Source organism: Lissotriton helveticus, chromosome 6 (assembly GCF_964261635.1).
Source record: "Lissotriton helveticus chromosome 6, aLisHel1.1, whole genome shotgun sequence".
Taxonomy (NCBI): domain Eukaryota; kingdom Metazoa; phylum Chordata; class Amphibia; order Caudata; family Salamandridae; genus Lissotriton; species Lissotriton helveticus.
Window position 1 is genome coordinate 238,326,147 of NC_136067.1, and position 24,026 is coordinate 238,350,172.

The 24,026-nt window shown below is 47.4% G+C and overlaps 1 protein-coding gene across 3 annotated transcripts in view; it reads right to left on the reverse strand.

Moving 5' to 3' along the window:
* The window catches only part of LOC144762473 (adhesion G protein-coupled receptor F5-like), a 1,325,307-nt gene that overhangs the window by 163,908 nt on the left and 1,137,373 nt on the right, over positions 1 to 24,026 (reverse strand). For all 3 annotated transcript variants that reach the window (XM_078647685.1, XM_078647687.1, XM_078647686.1), the window contains one exon: positions 1,526 to 1,696. In XM_078647685.1, coding sequence (XP_078503811.1) covers positions 1,526 to 1,696 — 171 coding nt within the window. The remainder of the gene's footprint in view (positions 1 to 1,525; positions 1,697 to 24,026) is intronic.

The window sequence follows — 24,026 nt, forward strand, 5'->3', positions numbered from 1 at the left end:
CAAGCTGCAGTGGCCTCCTGGTCAGAGCCCTGACACTTAACCCCTCCCATGCTGGTGACGAACCCCAGCCGTCACGCCCTGCGGTGGGCGTGTGCTGATGACGGCTGGGGTTCGTCACGGCCCCGCCCTGTTCTAATGTTTACCGCACAGCGGAAAAATCGCGGCCGCAGCGAAGGGGTTAATATTCTATAAATTAAGCACTGCATGGATGTTGCGTGGGACCCACAGCAACACCCATGGAACACCCCTTTCACGCAGCATAATGCGTGAAAGGGGCCCATATTTACAAGGCCATAAAAAGTCACACATGAGGACTTTACATTGTCTTGTAAAAATGGGCAGGCATACTGCGCCGCCGGTGTGTCTAAAAAAAAGCACCAGCTGCGCAACAGGCTTGTAAATGAGGCCTAAGTTCGCTAATATGCATTACCTGAACATTTTTAATATTTATTGTTCGTAAATAAATCCATGTTTGGAGCATTAATGTTAAGGACATGAAGACAGGGTGAGATTCAACGCCATACAGCAGACAACTGTCTTTACTGTAATTACATATTTCTCCCTTGTTCGCTTGACTCGTATATTTAGATCAACTTCGCAAGAGAACAAAAAACCCTTCCCATCTTTTAGATCAATTTCACAAGGGGAACAAATACAGCAGTGGTACTTTTAACAGGGCCAGCGACCTGAAACCAAATCACTTGTGACACCTCAAACAAGAATCTGGCACGTGTACGAGGCTATTGGCACAAAATATAAACAACACACAAGACTAATACACAAGACACAACGTTTTGATACCCCGCACTTTTCTTAAATTAACCATTGTGTTCAGTGATTAGTTTGCATTTTTCCCTCATTACGAAAAGCCTTAATCTCCTGTACATAAGACTTTTTTGCGTTGAAAATTCCTTTTCAAGCCTTCTCACTATCTTTTCATATTCCTGTCTTCCCCTTTATCACTTCACCTTTGCTGGTTCTGACTTTGGAAGGTGCTAAGGCTCTGCAAACCGTATGTTAAAAAATATATATATATATATATTACCTACTGGCGATAGCCAGTAGGTATATATAGTTAGGATTGTTTTCCATAGGGAAATCGCAACATTCTATTGGGAATAACTGGCCATGTCATGAATGATCTAATATGTGACATCATCAGCAGTGGATTACGGGTGCGCGAAATATAGTTAGTACAACTAACTATATAGGAGCAATTTCAATGGTTTTGTATGAGTAAAATGTCCAACTAACTATAACACCACTAAAACTTATAGTTTTTTGAGTGAATTTCAAAGGTTTTTTAAAAGCTAATTCCTAACTATATAACTCCTGAAACCTATAGTTTTTTCAGTGAATATATATATATATATATTTATATATACACACATATACACATATATACACATACATAGAACTGTGTTTTAAAAGTTAGTTGTATTGGGAGATAGTTAGCAAATCGCAGGCTGCTTCTCAACCCATTATCAAAGAGAGACCTTTCGAAGCTTCAGGGGTGGTAACTTACTTTCATCATGGCGCCGGTCACATTTTTGGTAACTTCTGAAAGAGTTTTCAAAATGTCAACTACTGCAGTGACAGTTGCAAATGTAGTTATGTTTGTTTGAGCTGCAGTTATGTTAGCACTAAGATCGTCAAGAAAAACTGGTATTTCCGATGGCGGCTTTGCCTGTAAATCCTAAAAAAAGAATAGAATGGTGTTATCAGTAACATTTCCTGCATACAAAAACCCTAACATTGCTATATTTGCTTACAATGATCAGTTTCGCCGTTTTGGCTATTATTCGCAGTAAACAATCTCATTAAAACGTGTACAATTTAAAAATAATTTGGCAAAATACATTTTATAACTAACAGGCGAGGTGGGCTTTCAGATAAACATTATCTTCCTCTACAAAGGAATGCCAACCCACATCTCATAAATGTCTTCTTTTTTACAGTCATGAAAGACTTTATCCGTCTACATATAATTCAAATAAGGTGCTTTTAAAAATGGCAGAAATTTAAATCATTGTATTTTTGTACTGACATGGTTTGTGCAATTTTTGCCTTTACACACTTCTGCAAATAAAACAAGAACTATCTTTGAAATTAATAGACTTATTTTAAAACCTTGAATTAAATTGCGCACGATGCAACGCCAAATGGCGATGCAGCGTGCACGATGTAATTCGTTTTATTTATTAATTAATTTATTTACTTACCTCCGTTTGGCCGCATTACTGGAGTTTACTACTCCCCTGCCCTGCCCCTTCCCTGCCCTGCCCAACCGCCCCGCAGCACTCCCTCGAGGAAACGCTACCGCTTCATCTAAGGCTCGGACAATTTTGTTTCCACTACAAATTAGCCAACAAAACAGAAATTTTAGTGGTTCCACTCTCTAACTCTGAAGCAAAAAAGATATTATCTTGGAACAGATGAACTACCTGTGCTTAAAAACTGCTATGTCCATTCAGCACGCAGAGATCAGCATTTTGAAGCCTTCCTGTGTAAATGTTTGAGAAATCCCGGAGTTATAATCTCAAGGCTCCCACCATAAAGTGTGGGAACCGGTAATGCTGATCAATCACCCCAGGCCAAATGAGAAATGCACCTATCAAATTACCATTACACCGCTCGGGCAAATCTCCAACCTTAGCCTCTTGGCGTTGGAGCACCAGAAGAGGAAACATTGTACGATAATGATCATAAAACGAAACTGTTCTTGCATTGAGTTGGAACATCCCGTGTTTCTCATGATATGCCAGCAGGTTTTAGAAAGAGTCTGAAGAGCACGAGGTGTGAATACACAACTTAAATTACAGGTGGCTGCTATCTCAGAAGACAATACTAATATTTTCATAATGCCTAAATAATCAATTCACCAACATGACAACCTGCAAATATTGTTTACCTACAAATGTTGTTTACCGGTTTAAAAAGAAAGAAGAGAAAATATCCCTAATTTATCACTGATTATGTTCGACTTTAATTGACTAGCTCATCTCTTGGCAAAGCACATAAAGAAATGTGTGAATCTTCACTGACAAGCACCTCAGTATCACTGCACTAAAGATAAAGAGGTATATTCACAAGAATGTGTGATAACTACCGCAAGAGTAGCGTAACGCAACTTTCACCATCGCAGCCTATAGCGGGAAAATAACCCAGTGTCAATGTGGAATTCACAACAAGGCGGTAGCATGCGATAGACACCAGTTAACGCAAACAAAATGCGACGAGGACAATCACGGTACAAAAATCAGAGTAAACCACGCCCAGACCTGCTAATCTCACGCGTGGGCACGGAAAATACACTATAAAAGAAAGAGAGAAAAAATATATTTCAAACTGCGTAGCACCATGGATGCACCCGGACTTAGTGCGGAGGACAAGCCGAACCCCACAAGCCCAACGGAGGACAAGCAAGGAACCCCGTGCTCGGGGAAGGGCAAAAACAACAGGAATAGGAAGACGGGGTTCAGTCTGCAGGAAGACTGGACCATCGTCACGGAGGTCACAGGACACACTACCAACAACTATTCGGCACCTCCACTGCAACACTGGAAACCCAAACGGAAATATGGCAGGCCATCGTCAACAACGTCAATTCAGTCGGAGTGGCGAGGAGGACACCGGAGGAGGTCAAAAGGGCGCTGGTATGAAGTGCACAGCCAAACTAAGGAGAAGCTCGCCGCCAACAGGAAGGCAGCAAGGGCGACTGGAGGTGGGAGTCCTGTGACAAAGGAGGTGACTGATGAGCTCGAGGAAATGGTGCCCACAGTCAGCAGTGTTTAGGTGGTGGCAGGAATTGGGGTCCTGGACACAGCAAGATACGACCTGACCCAACAGCAACAGGGTGAGTAACGACCAGGGACGGGGGAGATGGGCACAATGGCACACATGCACGAATACGTGTAGCACACTGCACCCCCACAATGATCGTTGAACATGTCACTGAGAGCCTTGACACACTGCAGCACACATAGAAACGTCAAGTAGGTCCCATCCACAATGTGCACAGAGGGGCCCCCTCCAGATCCCCAACATCACAATGCAGCACACACATAACAATCACAGAACAGCAGCAATGACGGCAATGAGGTACAAAATGCAACACCAGCAATCAGTGTCACTTTAGCTCTTCGTCCTATAGCAAAGAAACCAATAATTAGACAACCTAGAACATGCGACTTAGGACCATCTCAGGAGTGCTGGGAAGTGAGAACAATTAACAACAAGGGGTGGTGATGGACAGAGTCTCTGAATTAAGCAGAAAACTCTCACCCAGTCAAGAGATCAGGGCTAGATCCAACACCGTTTTTTAGCTCACTGCATCATCCCAGTTTCAGAACCTGGCTGTATGCAAATTAGTCTGTTCCTGTCCCAGTGCATGATGGGAACAGGGCAAACCAAACTACAAAGCCAATTCTTACACTGGAAAGGAAACAAGCTACCGGGACCGGTTTCTGGAATTTCAGCCTCTTCGGCCCGGCTTGCTTGAATCCTGATGGTGCAGTGAGCAAGGGACTCATGTCTGAGCATACCCTTCCACGCTTAGGGTGGACAAAATAATTAACAACAAGGGGTGGTGATAGACAGAGTCTCTGAATTAAGCAGAAAACTCTCACCCAGTCAAGAGATCAGGGCTAGATCCAACACCGTTTTTTAGCTCACTGCATCATCCCAGTTTCAGAACCTGGCTGTATGCAAATTAGTCTGTTCCTGTCCCAGTGCATGATGGGAACAGGGCAAACCAAACTACAAAGCCAATTCTTACACTGGAAAGGAAACAAGCTACCGGGGACCGGTTTCTGGCATTTCAGCCTCTTCGGCCCGGCTTGCTTGAATCCTGATGGTGCAGTGAGCAAGGGACTCATGTCTGAGCATACCCTTCCACGCTTAGGGTGGACAAAATAATTAACAACAAGGGGTGGTGATGGACAGAGTCTCTGAATTAAGCAGAAAACTCTCACCCAGTCAAGAGATCAGGGCTAGATCCAACACCGTTTTTTAGCTCACTGCATCATCCCAGTTTCAGAACCTGGCTGTATGCAAATTAGTCTGTTCCTGTCCCAGTGCATGATGGGAACAGGGCAAACCAAACTACAAAGCCAATTCTTACACTGGAAAGGAAACAAGCTACCGGGGACCGGTTTCTGGCATTTCAGCCTCTTCGGCCCGGCTTGCTTGAATCCTGATGGTGCAGTGAGCAAGGGACTCATGTCTGAGCATACCCTTCCACGCTTAGGGTGGACAAAATAATTAACAACAAGGGGTGGTGATGGACAGAGTCTCTGAATTAAGCAGAAAACTCTCACCCAGTCAAGAGATCAGGGCTAGATCCAACACCGTTTTTTAGCTCACTGCATCATCCCAGTTTCAGAACCTGGCTGTATGCAAATTAGTCTGTTCCTGTCCCAGTGCATGATGGGAACAGGGCAAACCAAACTACAAAGCCAATTCTTACACTGGAAAGGAAACAAGCTACCGGGGACCGGTTTCTGGCATTTCAGCCTCTTCGGCCCGGCTTGCTTGAATCCTGATGGTGCAGTGAGCAAGGGACTCATGTCTGAGCATACCCTTCCACGCTTAGGGTGGACAAAATAATTAACAACAAGGGGTGGTGATGGACAGAGTCTCTGAATTAAGCAGAAAACTCTCACCCAGTCAAGAGATCAGGGCTAGATCCAACACCGTTTTTTAGCTCACTGCATCATCCCAGTTTCAGAACCTGGCTGTATGCAAATTAGTCTGTTCCTGTCCCAGTGCATGATGGGAACAGGGCAAACCAAAATACAAAGCCAATTCTTACACTGGAAAGGAAACAAGCTACCGGGGACCGGTTTCTGGCATTTCAGCCTCTTCGGCCCGGCTTGCTTGAATCCTGATGGTGCAGTGAGCAAGGGACTCATGTCTGAGCATACCCTTCCACGCTTAGGGTGGACAAAATAATTAACAACAAGGGGTGGTGATGGACAGAGTCTCTGAATTAAGCAGAAAACTCTCACCCAGTCAAGAGATCAGGGCTAGATCCAACACCGTTTTTTAGCTCACTGCATCATCCCAGTTTCAGAACCTGGCTGTATGCAAATTAGTCTGTTCCTGTCCCAGTGCATGATGGGAACAGGGCAAACCAAACTACAAAGCCAATTCTTACACTGGAAAGGAAACAAGCTACCGGGGACCGGTTTCTGGCATTTCAGCCTCTTCGGCCCGGCTTGCTTGAATCCTGATGGTGCAGTGAGCAAGGGACTCATGTCTGAGCATACCCTTCCACGCTTAGGGTGGACAAAATAATTAACAACAAGGGGTGGTGATGGACAGAGTCTCTGAATTAAGCAGAAAACTCTCACCCAGTCAAGAGATCAGGGCTAGATCCAACACCGTTTTTTAGCTCACTGCATCATCCCAGTTTCAGAACCTGGCTGTATGCAAATTAGTCTGTTCCTGTCCCAGTGCATGATGGGAACAGGGCAAACCAAACTACAAAGCCAATTCTTACACTGGAAAGGAAACAAGCTACCGGGGACCGGTTTCTGGCATTTCAGCCTCTTCGGCCCGGCTTGCTTGAATCCTGATGGTGCAGTGAGCAAGGGACTCATGTCTGAGCATACCCTTCCACGCTTAGGGTGGACAAAATAATTAACAACAAGGGGTGGTGATGGACAGAGTCTCTGAATTAAGCAGAAAACTCTCACCCAGTCAAGAGATCAGGGCTAGATCCAACACCGTTTTTTAGCTCACTGCATCATCCCAGTTTCAGAACCTGGCTGTATGCAAATTAGTCTGTTCCTGTCCCAGTGCATGATGGGAACAGGGCAAACCAAACTACAAAGCCAATTCTTACACTGGAAAGGAAACAAGCTACCGGGGACCGGTTTCTGGCATTTCAGCCTCTTCGGCCCGGCTTGCTTGAATCCTGATGGTGCAGTGAGCAAGGGACTCATGTCTGAGCATACCCTTCCACGCTTAGGGTGGACAAAATAATTAACAACAAGGGGTGGTGATGGACAGAGTCTCTGAATTAAGCAGAAAACTCTCACCCAGTCAAGAGATCAGGGCTAGATCCAACACCGTTTTTTAGCTCACTGCATCATCCCAGTTTCAGAACCTGGCTGTATGCAAATTAGTCTGTTCCTGTCCCAGTGCATGATGGGAACAGGGCAAACCAAACTACAAAGCCAATTCTTACACTGGAAAGGAAACAAGCTACCGGGGACCGGTTTCTGGCATTTCAGCCTCTTCGGCCCGGCTTGCTTGAATCCTGATGGTGCAGTGAGCAAGGGACTCATGTCTGAGCATACCCTTCCACGCTTAGGGTGGACAAAATAATTAACAACAAGGGGTGGTGATGGACAGAGTCTCTGAATTAAGCAGAAAACTCTCACCCAGTCAAGAGATCAGGGCTAGATCCAACACCGTTTTTTAGCTCACTGCATCATCCCAGTTTCAGAACCTGGCTGTATGCAAATTAGTCTGTTCCTGTCCCAGTGCATGATGGGAACAGGGCAAACCAAACTACAAAGCCAATTCTTACACTGGAAAGGAAACAAGCTACCGGGGACCGGTTTCTGGCATTTCAGCCTCTTCGGCCCGGCTTGCTTGAATCCTGATGGTGCAGTGAGCAAGGGACTCATGTCTGAGCATACCCTTCCACGCTTAGGGTGGACAAAATAATTAACAACAAGGGGTGGTGATGGACAGAGTCTCTGAATTAAGCAGAAAACTCTCACCCAGTCAAGAGATCAGGGCTAGATCCAACACCGTTTTTTAGCTCACTGCATCATCCCAGTTTCAGAACCTGGCTGTATGCAAATTAGTCTGTTCCTGTCCCAGTGCATGATGGGAACAGGGCAAACCAAACTACAAAGCCAATTCTTACACTGGAAAGGAAACAAGCTACCGGGGACCGGTTTCTGGCATTTCAGCCTCTTCGGCCCGGCTTGCTTGAATCCTGATGGTGCAGTGAGCAAGGGACTCATGTCTGAGCATACCCTTCCACGCTTAGGGTGGACAAAATAATTAACAACAAGGGGTGGTGATGGACAGAGTCTCTGAATTAAGCAGAAAACTCTCACCCAGTCAAGAGATCAGGGCTAGATCCAACACCGTTTTTTAGCTCACTGCATCATCCCAGTTTCAGAACCTGGCTGTATGCAAATTAGTCTGTTCCTGTCCCAGTGCATGATGGGAACAGGGCAAACCAAACTACAAAGCCAATTCTTACACTGGAAAGGAAACAAGCTACCGGGGACCGGTTTCTGGCATTTCAGCCTCTTCGGCCCGGCTTGCTTGAATCCTGATGGTGCAGTGAGCAAGGGACTCATGTCTGAGCATACCCTTCCACGCTTAGGGTGGACAAAATAATTAACAACAAGGGGTGGTGATGGACAGAGTCTCTGAATGGGTGACAGTACTCTGCTTAATTCAGATACTCTGTCCATCACCACCCCTTGTTGTAAATAATTTTGTCCACCCTAAGCGTGGAAGGGTATACTCAGATGTGAGTCCCTTGCTCATTGCACCATCAGGATTCAAGCAAGCCGGGCCGAAGACGCCTGAAATGGCAGAAACCGGTCCCCGGAAGCTTGTTTCCTTCCCAGTGTAAGAATTGGCTTTTGTAGTCTGGTCTGCCCTGTTCCCATGATGCACTGGGCCAGGGACAGACTAATTTGCATACAGCCAGGTTCTGAAACTGGGATGGTGCAATGAGCTAAAAAACGGTGTTGGATCTAGCCCTGATCTCTTGACTGGGTGAGAGTACTCTGCTTAATTCAGATACTCTGTCCATCACCACCCCTTGTTGTAAATAATTTTGTCCACCCTAAGCGTGGAAGGGTATACTCAGATGTGAGTCCCTTGCTCATTGCACCATCAGGATTCAAGCAAGCCGGGCCGAAGACGCCTGAAATGGCAGAAACCGGTCCCCGGAAGCTTGTTTCCTTCCCAGTGTAAGAATTGGCTTTTGTAGTCTGGTCTGCCCTGCCCTGTTCCCATGATGCACTGGGCCAGGGACAGACTAATTTGCATACAGCCAGGTTCTGAAACTGGGATGGTGCAATGAGCTAAAAAACGGTGTTGGATCTAGCCCTGATCTCTTGACTGGGTGAGAGTACTCTGCTTAATTCAGATACTCTGTCCATCACCACCCCTTGTTGTAAATAATTATGGGAAGTGAGAACACTCTTTTGTTATACTCTCATACCAGTCCACAACAGGAGTAAAAAAGAGACACTGTAAGGTTAGAATATTTTTTTTAACGACGTGATCTCAAGCGCAGTATTTTAGTCATCATAAGCATACATATGATTAAAATAATATGGTCAGCATGGTTACAACTCCATAAAATACAAAAGGAGGAATCATATTACAATGATAGTGCAAACAGGTGATAAAAAGCGCCTAGTTTAAACACCCTCCCTATATAAGAACTATGTATTATAAAACTATAGAAGGTCTCTTGAGCTTTGTTAGGGGGATCACATTTACCTGTCCGCTCAGTAAGTGTAAATTACATCAGGACCGGTTAGTCTCTTTGCATGCCTGGAATCTTCCCAGTGTGTGTAATTAGGGCAAGTGTGCTATGATAAAGGCGCCAGAATACTATTCGGCTTGCAGCTGCCAAAATGTTGTGTCTAGAATGTGTTACACGGACACGCTGATAAACAGGCTCGCACGTTATGATAACCTTGACGGCTCAGCACTCACTGTACAGACGGGGGGCACAATGTATGTCTAGAGATGTCAAAAAAAAAAAACTTTCCCCATGTATAGACATTTGTGAAAGCTAACTCTGCAAAAACAGCTAAGCCGTGTTGTGTGCAAAAAGCAGCAAAAGGTAAAATATCGTTTAAACTCCTAATAAGCCATGCTAACTTAACATGCACGCAAAAAGAGGCCCATAAACCACGCTACAGTACACGACTCACAACAGGTCCTGTACGTGCATAGTGACAGTCCACTCATATCTGGCATTGTCTGACACGGTGTGATGACAAAACACGGGTACTACCACACATCTGTCATGTAGTCGAACAAATACACAAATAGCCAGCTACCCAACAACAGCCAGAATGTACAATGGCATGCAGTCCGAACGTATACAATAGCAAATTTCCAACATACTTGTACAACTCTGTAACCCTGCTTCTCCCCTTACACATTGCAGGGGTCACACACACAAGTTATAGTCCAATTCATCTACAGTTGTGTTGGATAGGCAGACTTCCATGCAACACTCAAATGTGCATGTTCGGCTGTGGAACCAGGGCTGGTCGCAGGTGATGCAGGCAATGTGGAAGCTGAGCCGGTAACTGATCCGCAGCACTGCCAGTGGCACTGCACCCAGTTAATGCAGTAAATGCAGCATGCGTGCACGGTAGTGTCACACGTGACGGGGTTGTGCATGTGCCTGGTATGGCCTGACATTACCTTAGAGCGTCTCGTGGAACCCGCACTCTTCTGTGCTGCGACAGTTGTGTGGAGGGTATGCCATGACCCTGAGCAATGGTTCAAATGTGTGAGCAATGTTGGGAAGCATGGGGTGCTGTGTCTGTGTGAGTCAAGGCCATCCCATGCAGCGTACCTCAGGCAGGGGCCCTTGGTGTCTGGTGTGGATAAGTCAGATAGTTCTTTTGCGCAATGCGTGGTGTGGGAGTCGTCCACATCTGCCAATGCATCTCTCTCAGGGTGTTCCAGGCGCGTTCTGGGCCAAGGTCAGAGGCGCAGGTGTCCTCCTGCCTTCTGCATTGGGACAATGGAGCTTTCATCCCGGAGGTTTGTCTGACTACTACTTGCGTTTTCGGAATGTGATGTGGCTTTGTGGCTGCGATTGAGTCACAGCCTTGGGCTCATGGTCTACGGATGGCCATACGCACACATGTTGGCATGTGGTGCCAGGTGCCCTGCAAGGCCTTGCGCTGCTTGTGCAGTCCCACTCCGTCTCTCCCTCGCTCTCTCCCTCTCTTTCCTTTGTAGGGCGAATGGCACACCTTCTTCTGTTGTATTTAGTGTTCCAGACTGTGTCCTACGGATTGTCCAGTGTGGACCAGCTAGGACTCTGCCGAATGGTGGTTTATTATTTTTGTTTGTATGATGTTTTGTGTTGGTGATTGCATTGCTGTATGACTGGTTCTCCATTTTCTTGCCAGGCATGTATGTTGATTTACCCGCTTGTGCGACCTGAGGCAACATATTTGTTTTGTGATTCGTGGAGTTGGTGTGCAGTTTCTTTTCTTTGTCCGGGTTTGGGGGTGGGACCGGGGGGGGGTGTTGCAGGCATGGGTGTCGTGTAGGTGTGTGTTGTGGCCCTCTTAGGTGTCCGTGCTGCATGTTCAGTTGTTCCATGGCATCTGTTTGTCTTCAGGTGAGGCTGGGCTCCATTTTGTGGTGCAGACTGTGGTCCGACTTTGCACCAGGTCAGAGCAGGTGTAAAATTCCTGCTGCTAACGCACCTTATCGCGTGATTTGTGTTCTTATTGCCGATCTATCTGGTTGTTGTGTGTTGAGGTGTGGTGTTGTAGTGGCTTTTGTCACGGGAACACCTACTCTGCATCTCATTAGCAAAAATTGCGGGGGTCCTCTATGGCGATGTTTTTTGCGGCTGCTGTCGCTGATAAACTGGTGGTGGGGGCTGTTAGCACCAGCTTGCGAATGGTGGGGTAAATTTATCACGACTTTGGCTGCGATAAATTGCAGTTAATTCCACGATGGCTCTGTGTGAATATGTCCCACAGTTGTTTACTGTGCAGAGAAAGCGGCTGGTGTCCAGCAGCACATGGCAAATCAAGCGACGAAGAAGCATGGCTTGTGTGCATGAAAAAAAAATCAGTATCCGAAGGGCTGTGTATCTTTTATGCCTCCCGAGACAGCACTTTTAACAGCGTAGACAACAAGAATTGGAATAGCCAATAGGTCTCGCCTTTGGTACCTTATAAGTGTTTAACCAGGGCTATTGGCTTTCTCAATGTCCTTAAGCTATATTGTCGCTGATGCTGATGTGGTGCTCAGGTAGTGCTGTGCTAATGCTGAGGTGGTTTCGCGCTGATGCTGAGGTGGTGCTGCGCTAATGATGTGCGGCTGTGCTGGTTATGAGTGATACTGAGGTGGTGCCGAGGTGGTGTTGTGCTGGTGCGGAGGTGATGGTAAGTGATACTGAGGTGGTGCTCAGTGATGCTGAGGTGGTGCTGAGTGATGCTGTTGTGCTGAGTCATGCTGAGGTGGTTGTGCTGCACTGGTGCTAAGGTGGTGCTGAGTCATGCTGAGTTGGTGCTGTGCTGAGGTTGGGCTGTGTCATGCTGAGTTGGTGCTGTGCTGAGGTGTGGCTGCGCTGGTGCTGAGGTGAGGCTGCGCTGGTGATGTTGCACTGATGCAGAGGTGGTGCTGTGCTGATGCTGAGTTGGTGCTGCATTGGTGGTGGCGCACTTATGAGGTGGTGCTGTGTTTTTTCTGAGATGGTGCTGTGCTGATTCTGAGGTGGGGATGTGGTGGTGCTCAGGTGGTGCTGAGTGATACTGATGTGGATGAGTGGAGACGTGTGGCTCAATGGTTAGAATGGCAGACCCTGATGCAGATGTCTGGCCCGGGACCAGGGTTCAATTCCCGCCTCGGCGGGTCTTGGGCTCAATTTCTCCAGACCTGATCATTCTCGCCTCGGTGTCTATTCTAATCATGGGTCCCATTCTGCAAGTCTGGGCAATAGATTGCTTAATCTCCACGATGGCCCCAACAGCGCTGGCATGCCTGGCTTCACCTTGGGGGTGCCCAGGAGTGGACATTTCATAAGGAAAAGCCAGGAAGGGTTCCACAGCGGTATGAGTACAGCACCAGGACCCCCCGTCGCTGGGGCAGCAGTGCGCTTTACAAGTACAAATGCATTCATTCATTCATTCATTCATTCATTCATGTGGTGGTGTGCTGGTGTGGAGTTGGTGCTAAGTGATTCTGAGGTGGGACTGAGTGATGCTGCTCTGATTCTGAGGTTATGCTGAAGTGATGCTGAATTGGTGCTGAGTTACCGCTGCGTTGGTTCTGAGGTGAGGCTGCACTGGTTCTAAGGTGGGGCTTTGCTGGTGGTGGTGCACTGATGCGGAGGTGGTGCTATGCTGATGCTGAGATGATGCAGTGATGATGTTGAGGTACTGCTGCGCTGGTGAGGAGGTGGAGTTACACTGGTGGTGGTGCACTGATGAGGAAATGGTGCTGTGCTGATGCTAAGGTGGGGCTGTGGTGGCATCAGGTGGCGCTGTGCTGATGCTGAGGTGGTGCTGGGTGATGTGGTTTTGCTGATTCATGCTGAAGTGGTGGTGCTGCGCTGGTGCTCAGGTAGTGTTGAGCTGGTGCTGAGATGGTGCTGTACTGATGCTGAGGTGGTAGCGCTGTGCTGATGCTGAGGTGGTGCTGAGCCATGCTGTGGTGGTGCTGAGTCATGATGAGGTAGAGGTGCTGAGCTGGTGCTCAGGCGATGCTGAGTTGGTGTCTTGATGAGGTGATGCTGCCCTGATGTGAACGGATAGATGTGCTGAAAGCCGATGCAGTAGATACAGCTGTCTCGAGATACAGCGTGTCTCGAGAGACAGCGCATGCGTTGCCTAAGCAAGACCTCAAAATGTACCTCTCTCTCGGACCAAGGCTCAAGGCTGATAAACAAAAGGAAAACGCCCAACTTAAACTTCTGAAAAGACTAACCATGCATCATATTAACTGAAAGAAACTTAGATCGCCTTGTAAAGCTTCCCCTTTAAAGACATTTAAAAAAAGTAATAAACTTCAACCGACATTAATGAAACCTTTAACAATGATTTTACGGCAGCAAGTGCTTTGCCCCGCATCTAAGAACGGCATATTATAACCAAAATAAATGAGAACGTACCACACATGGGAGAAAGAGAAAGGAAATCACTAGAAAAAATGACTCTCTTCACGGGAGTTCCCTTCCCATACAAGGCTCGCCTGGCATGACGTCATGCCATAACATCTCCGTTTGTTTTCTTTTTTCATCTACTAGCTGGGACGGGCCCAGAGCTCAGGGTGGCTCGTATATGGATATTTGAATTATGGCTCATTCATATGTTGGGTGCGTCACATGGTTATATCATGAGCATACAGCAGTGTGAGCACAAGTACAGGCAGCAAGTCCCTGTGTTTGTTTTCTTTCTTCATCTACTAGCTGGGACGGGCTCAGAGCTCGGGATGGCTCGTGTATTGATATTTGAATTATGGCTCATTCCTGTGTTGGGTGCGTCACATGGTATCTCATGAGCACCCAACTTTCTCTTCTTTTCTTTAATGAATGCAACGAAGTTTCGGTGGCAAGAACTGCCAGTCCTCGGCTAATTGGACCAAGAAAGTCAATCCTCCAGTGGTTTGCTTATTTAAGTGAATCTAGCCAGATCATGCAGCCATTGAAGGACTTGGGGAAATGGTGTCATATCTTCGGGGAAAATTATGTAAGCATAGTCTGAGAAGGTTTCCTGGTATGTGCGGTCCATTACGCTAGGGGGCACAGTGCACCAGTCCAACAACCCATATGGTTAAAGACAACATTATTAGAAAGCCATCCTAGCGGTTGCTGTAGAGAGCAGCCTCCAGGCTAAGGCTTGGAGGAAGGTAAGGCAGCTTGTTTTACCAGTCTATAATGTCAGGAGTGAGGGACTGAAAGTAGAACCACACCAGGTGTATATAAATATATGTATTTGTTCTAAACACGTCCCTCTAGTCCTTTTAGGAGGCTACAGGCAAAAAAGTTCAGTCTGTAAGCCTATTTAACACACAGTAACCACTGGAAGGAAAAGCTTTTATCTTACAGGGAGCCTGGCTAGCTCAGTCGATAGAGCATGAGACTCTTAATCTCAGGGTCGTGGGTTTGTGCCCCACGGGGAAGTGCATCTGGGGTTCATCTCAGCTAAAGCCTAGCATTGGAGGACATTGAATGCAGACGGGCGGGGCAGCTTTCGTTAGGAAGCCAGAAACATTACCTGAATATACAATATTATTGCACAGCATTTCACAATGTGTATTGTCCTGAAGTAACAATGGATGGGCTAATGCATTCACGGTGGACTACAGGTCTAAGCTTTCATGAAGGTCACACTACCAGGCACCCTTAGGTAGCCCTAATGTAAATGTCAGCAAGTTGCATAAAGCCTAGCATCTGAGTATGTGGAATGCAGGCATGTGTGGATCAGCTTTGGGTATGAAGTCAGGAACATTACCTAAATATACAGTACGATTCCACGGCATTTCACACTGTGTATGGTCCTGAAGTAACAATGGATGGGCTATTGCATTCACTATGGACCACAGGTCTAAGCTTTCATGAAGGGCATACTACCAGGCAACCTTAGGTAGCCCCAACGTAAAATGTGCGCAAGTTGCACAAGCTGATGCTATGCGACACACGGGGGGTTGCAGGTTGGATGGAAATGCATCCGGGGGCGGACCTTAACTAAGGCTTAGCGTGTGACAACAACATTATACTGGCATGTGTACTGTATCTCTCCTATGCTTAACGACTGAGATGCTGCACTGGCAAATAGACTGTCGGTGATGTCCTGGTCTGCAGCAGAATTTTTAGTAACCATGAATGTGCCGTGGCACCGCACTTCACATTGTGTATCGTCCTTAAGGAGTCACGAGGGCGCTATTGTAATCACGGTGGACCCCATGCACTGGGTCACTGTACTGCACACTGGTTATTATTCTCTAATAAAGGTCATTCTACAGGGCACTCTCCGTAACACTAATACAAACACACTACATGGGACACAAACTGAGGCTATGCTTAACACTGAGTGGAAGTGTTAATGAATATGCATCTGGCGTCTTATCTAAAACTTAGCAAGTGATGGCAATGTAAGACTAGCACGTGTACAGCAGTTATCGCCAGAAACACTAATGGTTTGTGTTTATCTTTTCCATTTATGTATGGCCGGGTCCATGGGGGACATCTGGAGTGCTCCACATCACAACAGCTGCAACAGGTGGACAGCCCAAGGGATGCTTACGTCAGGTAGAGGATGGCAAGCAACAACGCAACTGTGATGGGCGAGCGATCAAAGACGCAGGAGGTGCCAGCACAGGGCTGATTGTTTTTGGTGTGTAAACCCTAGATTGGGCTGGCCGCAGTAATGTAGCGGGATGTTGCGTCACATAAAAGGGCAGTATTTTCCTTAACAGGAAATTGTATTTCTACAGTAACGGCGCCTGCGCTCGCAGGGCCACCAGTGTCAGCATGGTATATTCATAGGTTAACAAGTGGTAGGGCCAACGATAGGGATGGGGCAGTGCACAAGGGTGTGCATTGCTAGCCTTGGCAACCCCAGGAATAATAGGCCTATCCAACGCCTCATCACCCCTGGTCGGGAAGTGGGGACTTCCATAGTAAAGTGTTAGACATACACTTAACATTTCCCAGAGCATAGTGGCCAGGTGTGGGTGGTTAGCAGACTTCACGATGCGCCAGTGGGAGGTGTACACTGATAGTACCAGGATACCCCCGGTCACAGCAACTACAGGGACACCAAAGATGGGGTCTGTCCGTCCAGAGCGGGGAAGGAGAGGTACCCGATAGGCAAAGGGGGTGCTGGTGGAAGGGATAATCGCACTAGCAAGCAAGTTAGCAAAATATAAAACCCAGACTGCAACATAGGGGGGCTCAGTTTCCCCAGGCTTCAGGGAAAGGGGGGGGCTCGGTGAGGGCGCGGAGTCACCCTGTGAAGAATCACTCGATAAAGAGGATCAACACTTGGATTGAGAAATTATTTCAAACACCTCAATTGCAGTATATCCCACAGGGGTGCATCAGAGAGAGCCATTGTAGAATAACAGTCGGCTGATGAAGAAGAGTTGACAATTGTTGGAGGGGTTGTCTCTACTCACAGGCTGGGGGTCCAGTTCACAGAGTCAGGGAATGCCCTATGGATAGGGAACAAACCAGCAGGGGTAGAGGGGTTTTTTGATTAGGAAGATGACCTTTCAGTGTAGGCGGTTGGGGGGGGGCCAGATAGTCGGTCAACTATGCTGGCCTGTGGCGGTAAGGTCATAATCAGTGAGCAGCAATTTAAGGTCCTTAGGGGGGGGGGGGGGCGGTCCCATTCACGAAAGGGGCCGCCCAGCGGGAGGGGCCATTGGTCTCTCCCAGAACTTCAGGGGCAGGATATGATATTCATTACTTAGAAGGGTGCGGGGGAGGGAGTCTACGCTTTCCTCAGGCTGGTAGCCACCCCTCACAGACACTATGACGTCATCAAGGTGCGCGAGTGTACGGGCCCTCCTGTTATGGTTAAATGAAGTTCAGGGAGCGCACATGGGTGAAACGTGCCCTGGGTTGCGCGCGCACATGGGTGAAACGTGCCCTGGGTTGCGCATGCGCATCTCGAACGTGAGAGCGTAGCTGTAAAAGGATCTGACACCGGTTAGCGACCTTGCCGTACGACTTAAATTATTAGAATGCATTTTAATTTTCAGGATGTTAGATTCGGTTAGGAAACACGCTGTACTAGATATTTGTTAAGGTTAGCCCATCATACCATGTCAAAATGGATGTAAATCTAATGTTCTGAAATGTGCATTTAATAATTGTCTAAATGTTTATTTTATTAAAATTGTAATTTTGTTTTTATATTTTAATAAATACGGCCAGGGGGGGCCCTGACCCCCTGACTTCCAAAGACCCATGTGTTGAATGGTTGAATTAGGTAATGCTGTCAGTGTGTTAAGGAGGGGGGTGGCCGGTAGTCGCAGACCATGCCTTGTGGAGTCTGCTACGCTGCGGTTGCTGACTCGAATCACCTCCCAAGCTCAGGTCAACCAAATGCATTAAATGCAAAGCCAATACTCCATCGCCAGGATAGATCTGCACGGCGGCATGCGCCCACAGAAAACTGATAGCGAGGATCAGGCCTTCGGGTAGAGCAAAGCTATTCAACCCCAGGAGTGGAATCACAGAATAATGGGAGAGAGAACACAAACTGGAATACATGTCCCTGGTAAAACCAAGGCAGTGCAAACCAAACCACTCACCTGAAAATACAACAAGATGCTACCTGTTCTGAAAATGGCAAGGTGAAGGTTAAAACAGAGGGGGAGAACTGCATCCTAAATTGACCCACGCCGTCTCTAATGCTTGACTGGAAGCCCACCCGACGCTTGAGCCTGAGCAATGCAAATCTGTCTTGACGTGAGCTTTTTGATTTTTGCTCAATGCAGCTTTCTTTCACTGCAGATGCCGGCTTTATCAGTGGTGTACATCCTCATCAGAGATACCTCTGCCTCCCCGATGAGGCTTCACTTTGCTTCAACATGAGGAGCCTGCAGGAATGCCCGCAGCTAAACACGAGTAGAAAACAAATAAAACAAGCATTTGCAATGCAATAGGACTTGCATCTATGCAAAACCTATTGCATTGCAAATGGGTGTGCGGGCGGGAGAGAAGGCATACTGGTACAAAGCTTTATTTCGATAAAATAATATCTTAAAAGCACATGACAGTTAAAATACAATTCATATTATTAAAAACACTCGATAAATAGTTAAAAAAACAGTTTAAAACAGTATTAAACAATTTGCAGCTTTGAATTTTAAATAAGACGAGAAGCCAAGAATTGCCTGAAAGAGGGTTCGTCACATAGCTTTACATCTGATCACCCACGCCCAACTAAGGAATTTGGCTACCCCACACGCCAATACCGTGTTAGGATCAGATTGCAATATTCTTAAAGCTGCGGCATAACATCTAGTCTCAAGACGGAGACAAACAGGTTTTAACCATTTGGATCTGGGCTTGTTGTAGGCACTGCAGACAAAGAAAACATGTGGAATAGTTTCCAATTCAGTGCTGCAGTGCGGGCAGGTGGCAGGCGTCTGGTAAGGGGGTTTCCATTTGGAGGTGTGTTCACGGACTGGTAGGGTTCCTATTCTGAACTGTACATACAATGCCCTATCTTTTGGTTTTCTAATAAAGTCCATGTAGGGTTCAAGAAAGGGAACAGTTTTGTGCAGTCGAAACTCATCGGTGAGCCTGCCCCAGTTATCCGCTCTAGATTCCTGGGCCTCGACCCACCGCCAGTATGCCAGCTTGACTTCTAGTTTGGACAATGAAGCACCGGATTCCCATGCCGCCCAAAGGCCGATAGCCAACAGGAGTTCCTTTATTTTGAAAAGCCAGGCTATTTTGTGTGACCCCTGCAAGCTCATGATTTCTTTGAGGCCGTCTGCATAGCACTCTAGCTTAGGTGTACGCCACTGGCGAGCCCAATAAAGAAGCGGACGCAGAATTATAAGGTCTTTGATAGATCTACGTCCAAGATCGTATTGAATGGGCTTGCTAGGGGAACTCCTGGGGATGGACAGCAACTCTTTATAAAATTGTTTTTCAGCCATTACTAGCAGGTCAACATTACTAAAGCCCGAGAGCTCTGCCCCGTACAGTGCACTGCCTACTGCTTTTGCTGAATATATCTCTAGGGCAGGGGCTATAGGTCTAGAAACTGAAGATCTATGCTCCCTGCTTATGGCGCCCACGACCCGTTTATGGTTTAGGGCCATTTTTTCGATGTGGGGTTTCCACTTGAGTTGGTCGGATATCCTAATCCCAAGATAATCGAACGTTTTAACCCGCTTTAGCGGCTCTTCGTTGAGGGTAAGCGTGCGATTAGCTTTTCTGCTGGGATTAAAATAAAGGAGCTTTGTTTTGGAAGTATTGATGACCAAGCCCCTTAATTTACAAAAATCACAAAATCGATCTAGCAATTTTTGGAGCCCAATGGGCGTTTTGGAGACTAATAACGTGTCGTCGGTGAAAAGCATGGCGGGGACCTTCACTCCAGCCAGACTAGGGGCGTCAGCATCGATGTCAGTTAAAAAAGAAATCATCCCATTAACAAATAGGGAAAAGAGGGTCGGCGCCAGGACACATCCTTGGCGGACACCTCTGTTCACCGGAATTTTTTCTGTTAACTGCTCCTTCGTGCCCCACCGAATGCGCGCGTAGGTTCTATTGTGCATGCGGGCCGGCAGGTGCAGGATGGGCGGAGGGAACACCATCTCGTGGAGTACCGCCCACAGCCGCCCTCGGGGGACCAGATCGAACGTGGTCTTCAAATCGATGAAGGCCAGATACAGACCGCCCTTGCTAATCAAGACTGTCTTCCAATGCAGTAGTAACAGTCTGAAAGCCTGGTCAACAGTAATTGTACAAGCCCTGAACACTGTCTGGAAAGGGGAGATCATGTTATTCTCCTCTGCCCAGGATAGGATCCTTTCAAGGAGAACTCTGCCAACCACCTTCTGGCCAGCGTCAATCAGGCTGATCGGCCGATAGTTGGCAGGGTCGCCCCTTCTTATATATAGGGATCACTTCTGCTCCCTTCCAGGAGTTTGGGACTGGAGACCCTAGAAGGAGGGCATTGGTCAAATAGGAGAAGAATTTGGACCATTGCTTAGGGCTGGCACGGAACAAATCAGCAGGAATACCATCCTGGCCCGGTGCCTTGCCTTGGACGATTTTACTGATTGCAGATTCTACCTCCCTCTGCCCTATTCGGTCCACGAATGGTGGTATATCGTGGTGGAGTGGTGAGTATTCGGCTGTTGCTTCGGAGTTCTCGGGGGCCCCTACCCCTGCATACAGTTTCCTGAAGTGGTCGTACCATTCCCCATCCGTGATGTGGTTGGGTAGTTGGTCAATTTCATCATCATTATTATTTCTCACTAGAGCCCAGAATCGTTCCCCATTCCTATTCTGGCTAGCCAATTTTAACTCCTCCCAGTGGGAATCATCCCAAGCCTTCTTTGCCGCTAATAGTGCGCGCCTATACACGGCACGAGCTAGGCGAACCTCAGTTGGATCTCGGATTTTGATGGCACAGATTAAATTAGACTTCGCCTCCCTACAGTCGGGGGTATACCAGCTGGCAACAGGCTTCCTTCGTTTCTGCCGTCTAGTCCCACCTCCGTCATGGAAGAGGGCGGCCATCCTATCTATTGTCTCCTCATATGCCATATTGACCTGGGCGGAGCCAGGATCATCGGCACAGAGTGTAGAAAGCTTCTCCGTCTGATCTTTGACAATTTCCCCCAGGGCATTGGTCTTTTGCTCATTGATGGCAAATTTATGCCATTTGATGAACCTTTTGCAGTTCGAGGGTACTATTTCTCTTGTCGCCATTGTAAGTCTATTGCTGGACAGGGGGTTTCCCACATTTATCAGACTGCACAAGCTAAGAGATAGGGGGTTGTGGTCACTATGAATAGACGGGATAACCACCATATCCAACACATATTTCCACAATCTCCTATCTACCAGAATGTAGTCAATTCTACTGGGGCAACTAACTCTATTGTAGGTACGCGCTCCGGAAAAGTCAGACGGAGTGCGTCCGTTCACTGCTACCAGAGCGTGTTCCAGCACCATGGCATTTATTTGGATAGTGGTAGATGTCCACTTTTTGATGGGCGCAATCGTCAATTGTGGAATTCCCCATCTCGCGTCTTCCTCCAGAGAAGGCATGAACAACAGGAGTGCTGGTCGGGGGAGAAGGCACGGACTGCGAGATGGGGAAGGTACAGGAAGAAAATAGTGCTCACAATCTAAATAAATCATACTGTGCAACACTCAAAGCAAATGGTCTAGTGCCCATGGAAGGATACAAATGACAACATGGCCATCATAAGGAGGGACTAACAAGCCTAAAACCAATCGGAAGGCAGCATTCAGGAACGACAAAGACACACACCAATGAAAAAGATGGGCGCATACTGGGCGGAGCTTCCACTGAGCTTCCACTCCATACTGAATACGGCATGCTTCGCATAGTGCTATAGGCTCGACCTAAAAAAACACGTGGGCGCAGTCAGTCAGTGCGACTGTTAAGTCTAACATAAAGACCCTTTGACCGACACAGCCTGTTACCACACTCTACAGATAGGTACCGACAAGACGACTGGCTTGCCACATGCGACAGAAGACAGACAGAATCAGGCATGCGTAGGCATGAAGAAATATCAACTAAATTAATTACTTACAATAGTGACTAACAGTGGTGATTCTCTCTCTCTTCGAGGCTGCAGCAGGGGCGGCTCATCCATTAGGGCCGAGGAGCGTCACCCCACTGTTTTCTCGCAATGCGAGAAGCAGAAACATAAAATGGTAAAGAAGCAGAAGTGTTCGGTTGGGGATTTCGGGGAGGAGAGGCTTGGCTTGCCCAATGTTGCAGGCCCTGACTGTTTGATCGGCCCTCTGAAAAGCAGGAAAATGGGACCTGGCCAGGAGCTGCGACGGCGCAGGACCCGAAAAGGTACTTTATTATAACAAAATGTATGTTATTTAACCTCTGCCCGTGCGATCCCCCAGTGACCCCCCGACCCACGAGTCATGCCGGCCACAACTGGGTTGCAGACTCTGGCCAAAGTCGTATGAAACTTCTGTTTCCTCCAACTCAAACCTACCTAATCATGAAGCTTCTCTCAAGCTTTTCAGCATGAGAGAAGCTGCAGGATTGGACAGAGCCGGTTAACCTAGCACTCCCTTTGAGAGTGGGAACCTGCCTGTGCTATCCCCCAGCTGGTTAACACAGCTGCTATGGGTGCGGGCAGAAGTGCGCGTGTGAGATTGGCCAGAACTAGATGGCTGGCTGATCCCACATGCGCATTCTACACTTGCTGTGTCATCCTTGCTGCTCTGTTCATCCTTCAAGACCTTACTATTGTGGAGTGAAGTCACATATCTAGCGCAAGAGAGATCAGACCATGGTCAGAGATTGCACTCATCTATTGTATATTAGAATCTTCATCACCCAACAGTGACTTCTAAATTATGAACAGCCTCAGAGGGTCACAACTAAGCCTCTGTGGATAATGGCCAAAAGTTAGGGGCTAGTGGCATCGAAACCTTATTTGTTGAACAGCACAGAAATAATTTTTTATCCCCATTTAATTTAAGGGAAATAAAATACATCTACTTTACAATGTCAGCTAGACAGTTCTGAAATGAATTTGCCACATCCTGCTGACCAATATTAAGATTCAGAAAAGGGGGTGGTGATGAACAGACTGTCTGAATTAAGCAGACCACTCTTACCCAGTCCAAAGATCAGGGCTTGATCCATCACCGTTATTTAGCTCACTGCCCCATCCCAGCTCAGAACCTGGCTATATGCAAATTAGTCTGTCCCTGGCCCAGTGCATCATGGGAACAGGGCAGACCAAACTACCAAGCCAATTCTTCACCAGAAAGGAGACAAGCTACCGGGGACCGGTTTCTGGCATTTCAGCCTCGTCGGCCCGGCTTGCTTGAATCCTGATGGAGCAGTGAGCAAGGGACTCATGTCTGAGTATACCCTGCCACACCTATAGTGGCCAAAACTGATTCAGAAAAGGGGGTGGTGATGAACAGAGTGTCTGAATTAAGCAGACCACTCTTACCCAGTCCAAAGATCAGGGCTTGATCCATCACCGTTATTTAGCTCACTGCTCCATCCCAGCTCAGAACCTGGCTATATGCAAATTAGTCTGTCCCTGGCCCAGTGCATCATGGGAACAGGGCAGACCAAACTACCAAGCCAATTCTTCACCAGAAAGGAGACAAGCTACCGGGGACCGGTTTCTGGCATTTCAGCCTCGTCGGCCTGGCTTGCTTGAATCCTGATGGAGCAGTGAGCAAGGGACTCATGTCTGAGTATACCCTGCCACACCTATAGTGGCCAAAAACGATTCAGAAAAGGGGGTGGTGATGAACAGAGTGTCTGAATTAAGCAGACCACTCTTACCCAGTCCAAAGATCAGGGCTTGATCCATCACCGTTATTTAGCTCACTGCCCCATCCCAGCTCAGAACCTGGCTATATGCAAATTAGTCTGTCCCTGGCCCAGTGCATCATGGGAACAGGGCAGACCAAACTACCAAGCCAATTCTTCACCAGAAAGGAGACAAGCTACCGGGGACCGGTTTCTGGCATTTCAGCCTCGTCGGCCCGGCTTGCTTGAATCCTGATGGAGCAGTGAGCAAGGGACTCATGTCTGAGTATACCC